Genomic DNA, 13,231 nt, shown 5'->3' on the forward strand with positions numbered 1-13,231 from the left:
ACAAATGAAATTTTAATAGACCCTCTGACAACACAACCTGTGTCTTATATTTCTGATTCCCCTTCAGCAACTAGTACAAGTTTATACACACATGGGTGGTTAATGGATTTTTAAAAATCCTCTCGTTAGCATTAGCACTGACTTTGCAGTTTACAAATAGCTCTTCCCTGTGACAGGTCATTTTCATAAGAGATCACGCTCTAAGACACGAACAGTGAGCTGTGATGGCCACGTCACCCTAGAGAGATCTACCCCTGTCTCACCTGGGTCTGACATTGGCTCAGGTTGTGCCAATGAGCTTAGTTATGGGGAAGTGGCCAGGATATCCATGCTTGGCTCACACAGGAGCCCAGCTCCTGATTCCTAGAATGATGGGGTGAAGGGGTCACCAGTCCACACTTCTGCTTCGAGGCAGGGCAGAGCCCACGTATCAATCTGCTTGGACTTATGTGATGAGTCAGAGTCATGATTACAGCCATATCACTTGAACTGACCCTTTGGCTTTGGATATTAGCTATCAATGGCTTTGACTTCATTCTATAAACATTTTGACGACCAAAGGCTTTCTAGGTTACCTCTTCATCCACGGGTTCTGTCTCTCACATTTTCATTCTTTCATCTTCTCAGGGAGCTGGAAGAGGCACTGCTGAGGTTTCATGTGAAGTAATTCAGACTGTTTAATTTTTCTCTGTGCCTTCCCACTTTCCTCCCTTCTGAGCTACAAATTAGCACATTAAATTTTAGGTTTTTTTCCCATTCTTGCAAAACTTTCTTTTAAACTACAAATGATGAACAATACTCTAAAGGAAATAGAAAATGTAGATGATTGGTACTTAATTATTAGGTGAGGGCACAAATTATTAAGAATGGCACAAATCCCATAATATGTAAAGAAAAAATTGATAAATTATATAGAAATTTAATTTCATGTGGCAAAGAATACCCCACATAAAGCAAAAAGGCAAGTAATCAACTAGAGAAAAATACAACACACGTGTCAAGTAAGGAATTAATATCTCTAATATAAAAAATATCTTAAAAATTAGGAAGAAAATACAAAAAATCTAATAGACCAAGGAAAGAGGCAGCCATTCTTATTCACATGTGGGCACGCACATAGAGGCAAATAAATTTGATGAGATGTTTGTCCGAGGACAGAGGGAACAAAAAGTGCCCACTCAACTGAGAAGGTATCTTGAGACTGAAAAACAAAGCAGACAACTCCATAAAATACAAATACGAAGTTCACTGTGGTTAACCTACATTCCGAGTAGGATCGGGCCCAGTGATCCCGGGCCATGAGCAGCTGCACTCGGCACCACTGAGGGGCCATTAGGACAGATTTATACTTAACCTAGGGTATGGGGTATGTACTTAGAGACAGGGAGTACATTCCTAAATCAAGACCTTACCTGATTTATGATGGGTAACTAGTCCCATGGGTACCAGGTACGTGTCAGCAAAGGTCTTTCTCATTGTTTAGAGACTGACAGAGCATAGAGGCCACTTGACTCTAATAATCATTAGACAATATCTATTAATTGCACAGCCCTTGACAACAGAGAAGAGAATTTCCACACAGTACGGCCCTGGTAGGGTCAATGGGATGACAGGAAGAACTGGATGGGCTCAAGATGGTATCAGTTATGCTAGAAGCCATACAATGTTCAAAATTACTAATATTTTAAAAACTGCCCCAAAAATGAGCAAATCTCTTGTATTTGGATGTGTCATTTATCAAGTTAATTTCTCTCTTTCAAAATAACAATTTTTGTAATGGCTAATAAAAGTTGGAATGGGAGAATCTGGGGTAATAAACATTCAAATTTGGGGGTGGCAATAGAAAATGGCATAATTATTCTGGATGACAATTTAGTACTTAGTAGTGTGTAATCAGTTCAAAATTAAAATGAACATAGCTTTCCACACCATAATTTTTCCTAGGAACTTAGCCTAAGAAAATAAAGGTAAAGTATAGGAGAAATGCTTTCACAAGAATCTTCATTGCACTAATTAGATAAAAGGGCTCAGCAAGTAGCAGAATATAAGATCAATATATAAAACACAAATTATAAACGATGAATCAGCAACACCATAGTAATAATTGTTTCCTATAGAATTCAACAGATGCCAACAAGGTTTGGGGTAAATATTTGATAAAATATAGATATTTAAATACCTTCAAAGTATCTCTCGTAAGGTATTATTTAAAAAGAAAAACAGTAACTAGGCAGTGAAGAATCCCAGCAGACATCACCTAAAGCAAGCAGTCAACGTTACATCACCAGGAATAGGACAATTAATTACATACCCTATGAAACTGGATATCAGGCTCTAAAAAGGACACAGCACCACTTCTGTGGGATCCCTACACAAAGGCATAATGACATCTAGTCAAGAAGAAACATCAGATAAATCTGACTTGAGGGGCACTCTACAAAAACCAGTGGCTCTTAAAACATATCAGCTCATAAAAGACAAGGAAAAGTTGAAGGGCTGTCACAAAGAGGAGGCAAAAGAAACGTGGCAGCTAAATGCCAAGTTGGATCTTGGATTGGATTCTGAACAAATAAAATTTGTTTAGCTATGAAGGACATTAGTAGCAAAAGTGGCAAATTTGAACAAATCTTGTAGGTAGTGAGGCATTAGGGGGACCATGGTTTGAGGACAGAGTGTGAGAAAGATGATGTAGGAATAAAAAATCAGTCCAGACAAGAAGGAATGCAGATTTCCAGTTTTATTGTATCACATCAGGCTGGGTTAGGGCAAAAAGAGAAGCTGCAGAGGGACACAGGGTCTGTGCTTTGGGGTTCCCAGGGCCGCCACACATATGGGAAAGGAGGTCAATATGTGGGTTTGGGGAGAGGTTTGAGGCTCCTGGACCCCAGGGCACAGGCATCCTCTGCACCAGAGCTCAGAGGCCTCCCCCAGACCTCCCAGCACAGGGGCAGGCCCAGCAGGGGGAGCAGCAGGGGGAGGACGTGTGTGTCCATTTGCTGCCCCAGGTCAGCGCTTCTTGCCTCAGGGCCCAGGTCAGCAGCAGCCCCCCGAGGGCTGGCTGCAGCAGTCAGGGCTGTGGTGTCTGCGGCGGTGGGACCTGCGGCGCCTGTGGTGGCTCAGGCAGCAGCCCCCAGCCCCAGAGCTGCAGCAGTCCCCACAGCTGGGGTCACAGCAGGGAGGGGCTGGGGGGCACTTGGGACACTTGGGGGGGCATTTCTGGACAGGGCACTTGGGGGGGCACTTGGGGGAGCACTGGCACTGCTGCTGGTTCTGCTGGCAGGACATCTTGGTGGGTGGGCTTCAGGAGCTGCGGGAGAATCAAACAGCAGGTCAGACCCAGCACACACAGGCCTCCCTGCCCCTTCCTGGCCTTTCAGCATCCTTCCAGCCCCTTTAGTTTGACAAACTGTTTCATGTAGTCCTAGATAATTAAACACTGAAAGTTTCATTATTTCCACTAGTTGCTCAAATGCTCTCCTTTTTATAATTTGTTCTTATGAAGTGTTACCAACTGCTTTCTTGTTAAAAATCTGAGACCAAAAGAGAAGAAAACATTCTCGAAACAAACATCTAGTATGTAGTAGATCTACTGTAATTATACCATAAGCATCATGGAAACAATCTAGGAAGCAGTTTAGAAAGAAGTCATTTTAGGGAAAATGGTCATTCCCTCTTGGAGAATTTCCTAGGTATTCTTGTCCTGTAGGGACAAAAAAATTCACACTTGCAGTGGATGTTGGAGATGGCCTGGGGGAACTAGGTATTTATTTAAGCAAGCTGGGACTTGCACCCAGGCTCCTGAGCTGGTCCAGTGCTCTGGTGTTCTCCTCAGACACTCACTGTAAACGAATACCTCAGCACCAAGATTTGGGGTGTGTCTCTTCACCTCTGCAGACCCACAAATCTGAGAGCTTAAAACAGGTCAGTCAGCTCTGATTTCCTCTCCACTGTCTGAGCACCACTGTCCCCACCTCTGCCGTTTTGGGAGGGACAGTTATGTTTTCAAAGATACACTTCCCTCTTTGAACACAGCTACATGTTATTATGAAGGTCAATGTTGCAAATCCTTCAGATCATTGACCAAACGAGACACCAACTGGGTGTCTCTAGAGCACCCAGTCACAATTCCACAACCCCTCCCCTCCACGTTCCCAGCCTCCCCATCTATCCCCTCTTCCTCAGTCTTCCTGAGACTTGTTCTTTTGCTAATAAGGACGAGTCTCATCCTTTGCTCACCCTCCCCTCCCCAACTGTCACTAACAGACACACACACACACATTCTCACCCATGCATGTACTCTGCAAAGGCCCTCCTGCCCTGCTCAGAGCATCCCTCTGTGGAAAGCCCTGCTCATGTTCCCAGCACTCACCGGTGCACACGCAGCACAGGGTCTGTCAGCACCTCAGGAGAGGAGTGGATGCAGGTGCTCTAGCCCCAAGTCCCTTTTATCCTGGCCTTGGGCTCTGCCCTCAGGTGTGAGACAGGGCCTGGGAATGAGAGAACTGCATCCTGTCATCCACATGGCTCCTGTGACCTGTGACAGGTGATGACTGGCAGCTCCTCCCTGCCTCCCTCCATGAGGCTCACAGCAGCTACTCACACCTAGGAATACGACTGCTTAGAAATGGTGACAGGGAAGAACAATCCCTACCTAGAATCCTTTCCCACCTCACTCTACCTGGAAGATACCTGCCTTGCTTAACTTTAGGTGTTGAATTTCCAACCTCTCTCTTCGTGCCTCCCAAATCTTAATTCAAGTGTTCTGAGAAATCTGGTTTAAACCAAATTTCACAGAATCCTCCAACTTATATGTGAGTCAGTGTGTGTGTGTGTGTGTGTGCGTGTGTGTGTGTGTTTACCCGCTCGCCTGCAGGAGCATGAATTTGGGTGTGTTTGCATACGTATATGTACTATAGCAATGAAGAACCTCATGTAAAGAGACAGACATGGGACTTCCTAGGTGGCACAGTGGTTAAGATTCCACTTGCCAATGCAGGGGACACGGGTTCAAGCCCTGTTCCTGGAAGATCCCACATGCCGTGGAGCAACCAAGCCCTTGCGCCACAACTATTGAGCCTGCGCTCTAGAGCCCATGAGCCACTACTATTGAGCCCATATGCCACAACTTCTGAAGCCCGTGTGCCTAGAGCCCATGCTCCACAGCAAGAGAAGCCACTGCAATGAGGAATCTGTGCACCACAGTGAAGAGGAGCCCCTGCTCACCGCAACTAGAGAAAATCTGTGTGCAGCAACGAGGACCCAACACAGCCAATAAATAAAGTAAATAAATAAATTGAGACAAAAAACCAAAACTATTTTCAATGGTGTCAAGAGGGTCAACAGAATCATCGAAGGAAAATGTCTGCAAAAGATCCTATAATGATGTAGTGAACTCTCACAAATAAACTATCTACTTATTGAAAATTAAAAGTAAGTATATTTTTAGATAACAGCTATTTTCTAGAATATGTACATCTAACTTTTAAAATGACTTTTTTTTCGACTGAGGTCTTCTGTACATTTCATAAAACAATATCCCTGTTGAGGAGCTAGAGAGTAAAAATCTGCATTGCCTTGCACAGTAGAATAAGAAATTGTTTTCCAAGGATCTTACGCATGGGAAAAGGGTGAGACCGTGGACTGGAAAGCATGCAGGAGAAGATATAGTCAAAGAGTTCAAGCCTGGAGCATATGTGGGGGAAATAGCCCCTGGGTGTAGGAGGCAGGAGGACTGGACAGAACAGGAGGGGTTGGGGTTCAGCAGGAATCCTCAGTGTTACTACTTTGCTCCTACAAAAACACAAGTGTTCCTTCAAGGGTTTTTGTATTTGAATATTTTTACAAGATTAAGATAAGGACTAATGTAAGTTTGGTAGGTAGCAAGTGCTCCTTCAAAGTCTGAAAGTCAACATTATATATATGTAAAAAAACTAAACAAATGAATCAGATGAAGGAAAATTAGAGCTAGGAACAATTATGGGAAGAAAGCCCTCTTTCCACAAATGTCCAAAATAATTTTACGGAATAGAATAAGATATTGATTGACTCAGTAATATCTATAGCTAGGTCGTAACGGGCAAGGATAACCATTATCTGGTGAACTGTATACATGTGCACACAAATGTGGGGTTTTTAGATTGATTATATTTAAAAGATTGTGTGTATAAATACATACAGACATAGACAGAGATAGAGATGGAGGTATAGATACAGACACAGATGTAGATATAGATGCAGAATCCACCGTGTCTATTACTCTCAGCATCAGATATCTCAAGGTGCACCATCTTCCCTGATGTTTTACTGCCTTCCATCTGTTGTGATTTCTCCTCGACTCCAAACCACACTGGGATACAAGCATGTTCTCTCTCCACCATCTCACACTCTAGGAATCATTACCCTGTCCTTAAAGGATGCTTCATCCAGGGCTCCAGAGTGTGTTTGGGATCAAGGTCAGCATTTTTTCCTGATGTGCAAGGCTCTCTGCAATATGATTTTGTACAACCACTCCAATTTCTGCTTTGTTTCCCAAGAATTACTGGCATGTTGGCTGTACTGTAAATAGTCTCTCCCTACTCTACTCCTATGCTTTATTTCATGACATTTTCCTTTCTGAGACAAGTTCAAGTCCCAGATACTCCATATCCTTTATATGACATATCTTACAAATGAAATTTTAATAGACCCTCTGACAACACAACCTGTGTCTTATATTTCTGATTCCCCTTCAGCAACTAGTACAAGTTTATACACACATGGGTGGTTAATGGATTTTTAAAAATCCTCTCGTTAGCATTAGCACTGACTTTGCAGTTTACAAATAGCTCTTCCCTGTGACAGGTCATTTTCATAAGAGATCACGCTCTAAGACACGAACAGTGAGCTGTGATGGCCACGTCACCCTAGAGAGATCTACCCCTGTCTCACCTGGGTCTGACATTGGCTCAGGTTGTGCCAATGAGCTTAGTTATGGGGAAGTGGCCAGGATATCCATGCTTGGCTCACACAGGAGCCCAGCTCCTGATTCCTAGAATGATGGGGTGAAGGGGTCACCAGTCCACACTTCTGCTTCGAGGCAGGGCAGAGCCCACGTATCAATCTGCTTGGACTTATGTGATGAGTCAGAGTCATGATTACAGCCATATCACTTGAACTGACCCTTTGGCTTTGGATATTAGCTATCAATGGCTTTGACTTCATTCTATAAACATTTTGACGACCAAAGGCTTTCTAGGTTACCTCTTCATCCACGGGTTCTGTCTCTCACATTTTCATTCTTTCATCTTCTCAGGGAGCTGGAAGAGGCACTGCTGAGGTTTCATGTGAAGTAATTCAGACTGTTTAATTTTTCTCTGTGCCTTCCCACTTTCCTCCCTTCTGAGCTACAAATTAGCACATTAAATTTTAGGTTTTTTTCCCATTCTTGCAAAACTTTCTTTTAAACTACAAATGATGAACAATACTCTAAAGGAAATAGAAAATGTAGATGATTGGTACTTAATTATTAGGTGAGGGCACAAATTATTAAGAATGGCACAAATCCCATAATATGTAAAGAAAAAATTGATAAATTATATAGAAATTTAATTTCATGTGGCAAAGAATACCCCACATAAAGCAAAAAGGCAAGTAATCAACTAGAGAAAAATACAACACACGTGTCAAGTAAGGAATTAATATCTCTAATATAAAAAATATCTTAAAAATTAGGAAGAAAATACAAAAAATCTAATAGACCAAGGAAAGAGGCAGCCATTCTTATTCACATGTGGGCACGCACATAGAGGCAAATAAATTTGATGAGATGTTTGTCCGAGGACAGAGGGAACAAAAAGTGCCCACTCAACTGAGAAGGTATCTTGAGACTGAAAAACAAAGCAGACAACTCCATAAAATACAAATACGAAGTTCACTGTGGTTAACCTACATTCCGAGTAGGATCGGGCCCAGTGATCCCGGGCCATGAGCAGCTGCACTCGGCACCACTGAGGGGCCATTAGGACAGATTTATACTTAACCTAGGGTATGGGGTATGTACTTAGAGACAGGGAGTACATTCCTAAATCAAGACCTTACCTGATTTATGATGGGTAACTAGTCCCATGGGTACCAGGTACGTGTCAGCAAAGGTCTTTCTCATTGTTTAGAGACTGACAGAGCATAGAGGCCACTTGACTCTAATAATCATTAGACAATATCTATTAATTGCACAGCCCTTGACAACAGAGAAGAGAATTTCCACACAGTACGGCCCTGGTAGGGTCAATGGGATGACAGGAAGAACTGGATGGGCTCAAGATGGTATCAGTTATGCTAGAAGCCATACAATGTTCAAAATTACTAATATTTTAAAAACTGCCCCAAAAATGAGCAAATCTCTTGTATTTGGATGTGTCATTTATCAAGTTAATTTCTCTCTTTCAAAATAACAATTTTTGTAATGGCTAATAAAAGTTGGAATGGGAGAATCTGGGGTAATAAACATTCAAATTTGGGGGTGGCAATAGAAAATGGCATAATTATTCTGGATGACAATTTAGTACTTAGTAGTGTGTAATCAGTTCAAAATTAAAATGAACATAGCTTTCCACACCATAATTTTTCCTAGGAACTTAGCCTAAGAAAATAAAGGTAAAGTATAGGAGAAATGCTTTCACAAGAATCTTCATTGCACTAATTAGATAAAAGGGCTCAGCAAGTAGCAGAATATAAGATCAATATATAAAACACAAATTATAAACGATGAATCAGCAACACCATAGTAATAATTGTTTCCTATAGAATTCAACAGATGCCAACAAGGTTTGGGGTAAATATTTGATAAAATATAGATATTTAAATACCTTCAAAGTATCTCTCGTAAGGTATTATTTAAAAAGAAAAACAGTAACTAGGCAGTGAAGAATCCCAGCAGACATCACCTAAAGCAAGCAGTCAACGTTACATCACCAGGAATAGGACAATTAATTACATACCCTATGAAACTGGATATCAGGCTCTAAAAAGGACACAGCACCACTTCTGTGGGATCCCTACACAAAGGCATAATGACATCTAGTCAAGAAGAAACATCAGATAAATCTGACTTGAGGGGCACTCTACAAAAACCAGTGGCTCTTAAAACATATCAGCTCATAAAAGACAAGGAAAAGTTGAAGGGCTGTCACAAAGAGGAGGCAAAAGAAACGTGGCAGCTAAATGCCAAGTTGGATCTTGGATTGGATTCTGAACAAATAAAATTTGTTTAGCTATGAAGGACATTAGTAGCAAAAGTGGCAAATTTGAACAAATCTTGTAGGTAGTGAGGCATTAGGGGGACCATGGTTTGAGGACAGAGTGTGAGAAAGATGATGTAGGAATAAAAAATCAGTCCAGACAAGAAGGAATGCAGATTTCCAGTTTTATTGTATCACATCAGGCTGGGTTAGGGCAAAAAGAGAAGCTGCAGAGGGACACAGGGTCTGTGCTTTGGGGTTCCCAGGGCCGCCACACATATGGGAAAGGAGGTCAATATGTGGGTTTGGGGAGAGGTTTGAGGCTCCTGGACCCCAGGGCACAGGCATCCTCTGCACCAGAGCTCAGAGGCCTCCCCCAGACCTCCCAGCACAGGGGCAGGCCCAGCAGGGGGAGCAGCAGGGGGAGGACGTGTGTGTCCATTTGCTGCCCCAGGTCAGCGCTTCTTGCCTCAGGGCCCAGGTCAGCAGCAGCCCCCCGAGGGCTGGCTGCAGCAGTCAGGGCTGTGGTGTCTGCGGCGGTGGGACCTGCGGCGCCTGTGGTGGCTCAGGCAGCAGCCCCCAGCCCCAGAGCTGCAGCAGTCCCCACAGCTGGGGTCACAGCAGGGAGGGGCTGGGGGGCACTTGGGACACTTGGGGGGGCATTTCTGGACAGGGCACTTGGGGGGGCACTTGGGGGAGCACTGGCACTGCTGCTGGTTCTGCTGGCAGGACATCTTGGTGGGTGGGCTTCAGGAGCTGCGGGAGAATCAAACAGCAGGTCAGACCCAGCACACACAGGCCTCCCTGCCCCTTCCTGGCCTTTCAGCATCCTTCCAGCCCCTTTAGTTTGACAAACTGTTTCATGTAGTCCTAGATAATTAAACACTGAAAGTTTCATTATTTCCACTAGTTGCTCAAATGCTCTCCTTTTTATAATTTGTTCTTATGAAGTGTTACCAACTGCTTTCTTGTTAAAAATCTGAGACCAAAAGAGAAGAAAACATTCTCGAAACAAACATCTAGTATGTAGTAGATCTACTGTAATTATACCATAAGCATCATGGAAACAATCTAGGAAGCAGTTTAGAAAGAAGTCATTTTAGGGAAAATGGTCATTCCCTCTTGGAGAATTTCCTAGGTATTCTTGTCCTGTAGGGACAAAAAAATTCACACTTGCAGTGGATGTTGGAGATGGCCTGGGGAACTAGGTATTTATTTAAGCAAGCTGGGACTTGCACCCAGGCTCCTGAGCTGGTCCAGTGCTCTGGTGTTCTCCTCAGACACTCACTGTAAACGAATACCTCAGCACCAAGATTTGGGGTGTGTCTCTTCACCTCTGCAGACCCACAAATCTGAGAGCTTAAAACAGGTCAGTCAGCTCTGATTTCCTCTCCACTGTCTGAGCACCACTGTCCCCACCTCTGCCGTTTTGGGAGGGACAGTTATGTTTTCAAAGATACACTTCCCTCTTTGAACACAGCTACATGTTATTATGAAGGTCAATGTTGCAAATCCTTCAGATCATTGACCAAACGAGACACCAACTGGGTGTCTCTAGAGCACCCAGTCACAATTCCACAACCCCTCCCCTCCACGTTCCCAGCCTCCCCATCTATCCCCTCTTCCTCAGTCTTCCTGAGACTTGTTCTTTTGCTAATAAGGACGAGTCTCATCCTTTGCTCACCCTCCCCTCCCCAACTGTCACTAACAGACACACACACACACATTCTCACCCATGCATGTACTCTGCAAAGGCCCTCCTGCCCTGCTCAGAGCATCCCTCTGTGGAAAGCCCTGCTCATGTTCCCAGCACTCACCGGTGCACACGCAGCACAGGGTCTGTCAGCACCTCAGGAGAGGAGTGGATGCAGGTGCTCTAGCCCCAAGTCCCTTTTATCCTGGCCTTGGGCTCTGCCCTCAGGTGTGAGACAGGGCCTGGGAATGAGAGAACTGCATCCTGTCATCCACATGGCTCCTGTGACCTGTGACAGGTGATGACTGGCAGCTCCTCCCTGCCTCCCTCCATGAGGCTCACAGCAGCTACTCACACCTAGGAATACGACTGCTTAGAAATGGTGACAGGGAAGAACAATCCCTACCTAGAATCCTTTCCCACCTCACTCTACCTGGAAGATACCTGCCTTGCTTAACTTTAGGTGTTGAATTTCCAACCTCTCTCTTCGTGCCTCCCAAATCTTAATTCAAGTGTTCTGAGAAATCTGGTTTAAACCAAATTTCACAGAATCCTCCAACTTATATGTGAGTCAGTGTGTGTGTGTGTGTGTGTGCGTGTGTGTGTGTGTTTACCCGCTCGCCTGCAGGAGCATGAATTTGGGTGTGTTTGCATACGTATATGTACTATAGCAATGAAGAACCTCATGTAAAGAGACAGACATGGGACTTCCTAGGTGGCACAGTGGTTAAGATTCCACTTGCCAATGCAGGGGACACGGGTTCAAGCCCTGTTCCTGGAAGATCCCACATGCCGTGGAGCAACCAAGCCCTTGCGCCACAACTATTGAGCCTGCGCTCTAGAGCCCATGAGCCACTACTATTGAGCCCATATGCCACAACTTCTGAAGCCCGTGTGCCTAGAGCCCATGCTCCACAGCAAGAGAAGCCACTGCAATGAGGAATCTGTGCACCACAGTGAAGAGGAGCCCCTGCTCACCGCAACTAGAGAAAATCTGTGTGCAGCAACGAGGACCCAACACAGCCAATAAATAAAGTAAATAAATAAATTGAGACAAAAAACCAAAACTATTTTCAATGGTGTCAAGAGGGTCAACAGAATCATCGAAGGAAAATGTCTGCAAAAGATCCTATAATGATGTAGTGAACTCTCACAAATAAACTATCTACTTATTGAAAATTAAAAGTAAGTATATATTTTTAGATAACAGCTATTTTCTAGAATATGTACATCTAACTTTTAAAATGACTTTTTTTTCGACTGAGGTCTTCTGTACATTTCATAAAACAATATCCCTGTTGAGGAGCTAGAGAGTAAAAATCTGCATTGCCTTGCACAGTAGAATAAGAAATTGTTTTCCAAGGATCTTACGCATGGGAAAAGGGTGAGACCGTGGACTGGAAAGCATGCAGGAGAAGATATAGTCAAAGAGTTCAAGCCTGGAGCATATGTGGGGGAAATAGCCCCTGGGTGTAGGAGGCAGGAGGACTGGACAGAACAGGAGGGGTTGGGGTTCAGCAGGAATCCTCAGTGTTACTACTTTGCTCCTACAAAAACACAAGTGTTCCTTCAAGGGTTTTTGTATTTGAATATTTTTACAAGATTAAGATAAGGACTAATGTAAGTTTGGTAGGTAGCAAGTGCTCCTTCAAAGTCTGAAAGTCAACATTATATATATGTAAAAAAACTAAACAAATGAATCAGATGAAGGAAAATTAGAGCTAGGAACAATTATGGGAAGAAAGCCCTCTTTCCACAAATGTCCAAAATAATTTTACGGAATAGAATAAGATATTGATTGACTCAGTAATATCTATAGCTAGGTCGTAACGGGCAAGGATAACCATTATCTGGTGAACTGTATACATGTGCACACAAATGTGGGGTTTTTAGATTGATTATATTTAAAAGATTGTGTGTATAAATACATACAGACATAGACAGAGATAGAGATGGAGGTATAGATACAGACACAGATGTAGATATAGATGCAGAATCCACCGTGTCTATTACTCTCAGCATCAGATATCTCAAGGTGCACCATCTTCCCTGATGTTTTACTGCCTTCCATCTGTTGTGATTTCTCCTCGACTCCAAACCACACTGGGATACAAGCATGTTCTCTCTCCACCATCTCACACTCTAGGAATCATTACCCTGTCCTTAAAGGATGCTTCATCCAGGGCTCCAGAGTGTGTTTGGGATCAAGGTCAGCATTTTTTCCTGATGTGCAAGGCTCTCTGCAATATGATTTTGTACAACCACTCCAATTTCTGCTTTGTTTCCCAAGAATTACTGGCATGTTGGCTGTACTGTAAATAGA

The 13,231-nt window shown here is 43.5% G+C and overlaps 2 protein-coding genes across 6 annotated transcripts; both read right to left on the minus strand.

Moving 5' to 3' along the window:
• Window positions 1–2,719: 2,719 nt before the first annotated feature.
• On the minus strand, window positions 2,720–4,501 carry LOC130846008 (late cornified envelope protein 1A-like). 3 transcript variants are annotated; one of them, XM_057723955.1, is made up of 2 exons: window positions 4,370–4,501; window positions 2,720–3,307 (listed from the first exon to the last, which is right to left on the minus strand). In XM_057723955.1, the coding sequence occupies exon 2, from the start codon at window positions 3,283–3,285 to the stop codon at window positions 3,034–3,036; it is 252 nt and encodes an 83-aa protein (XP_057579938.1). In that variant the 5' UTR covers window positions 3,286–3,307; window positions 4,370–4,501; the 3' UTR covers window positions 2,720–3,033. The 3 variants fall into 3 exon arrangements, with proteins under 3 accessions (XP_057579938.1, XP_057579945.1, XP_057579951.1); XM_057723962.1 differs by having other exon boundaries at window positions 4,286–4,418; XM_057723968.1 differs by lacking the exon at window positions 4,370–4,501 and adding an exon at window positions 3,602–3,625.
• A 4,882-nt stretch (window positions 4,502–9,383) lies between these two features.
• LOC130846023 (late cornified envelope protein 1A-like) lies at window positions 9,384–11,164 on the minus strand. 3 transcript variants are annotated; one of them, XM_057723980.1, is made up of 2 exons: window positions 11,033–11,164; window positions 9,384–9,971 (listed from the first exon to the last, which is right to left on the minus strand). In XM_057723980.1, the coding sequence occupies exon 2, from the start codon at window positions 9,947–9,949 to the stop codon at window positions 9,698–9,700; it is 252 nt and encodes an 83-aa protein (XP_057579963.1). In that variant the 5' UTR covers window positions 9,950–9,971; window positions 11,033–11,164; the 3' UTR covers window positions 9,384–9,697. The 3 variants fall into 3 exon arrangements, with proteins under 3 accessions (XP_057579963.1, XP_057579973.1, XP_057579976.1); XM_057723990.1 differs by having other exon boundaries at window positions 10,949–11,081; XM_057723993.1 differs by lacking the exon at window positions 11,033–11,164 and adding an exon at window positions 10,266–10,287.
• Window positions 11,165–13,231: the final 2,067 nt, after the last annotated feature.

Source organism: Hippopotamus amphibius, chromosome 1 (genome assembly GCF_030028045.1).
Source record: "Hippopotamus amphibius kiboko isolate mHipAmp2 chromosome 1, mHipAmp2.hap2, whole genome shotgun sequence".
NCBI lineage: Eukaryota > Metazoa > Chordata > Mammalia > Artiodactyla > Hippopotamidae > Hippopotamus > Hippopotamus amphibius.

Excerpts from the sequence above, each read along its gene's own strand:
- LOC130846023 (XM_057723980.1), bottom strand. The coding sequence starts at position 9,949 with ATGTCCTGCCAGCAGAACCAGCAGCAGTGCCAGTGCTCCCCCAAGTGC.
- LOC130846008 (XM_057723955.1), bottom strand. The coding sequence starts at position 3,285 with ATGTCCTGCCAGCAGAACCAGCAGCAGTGCCAGTGCTCCCCCAAGTGC.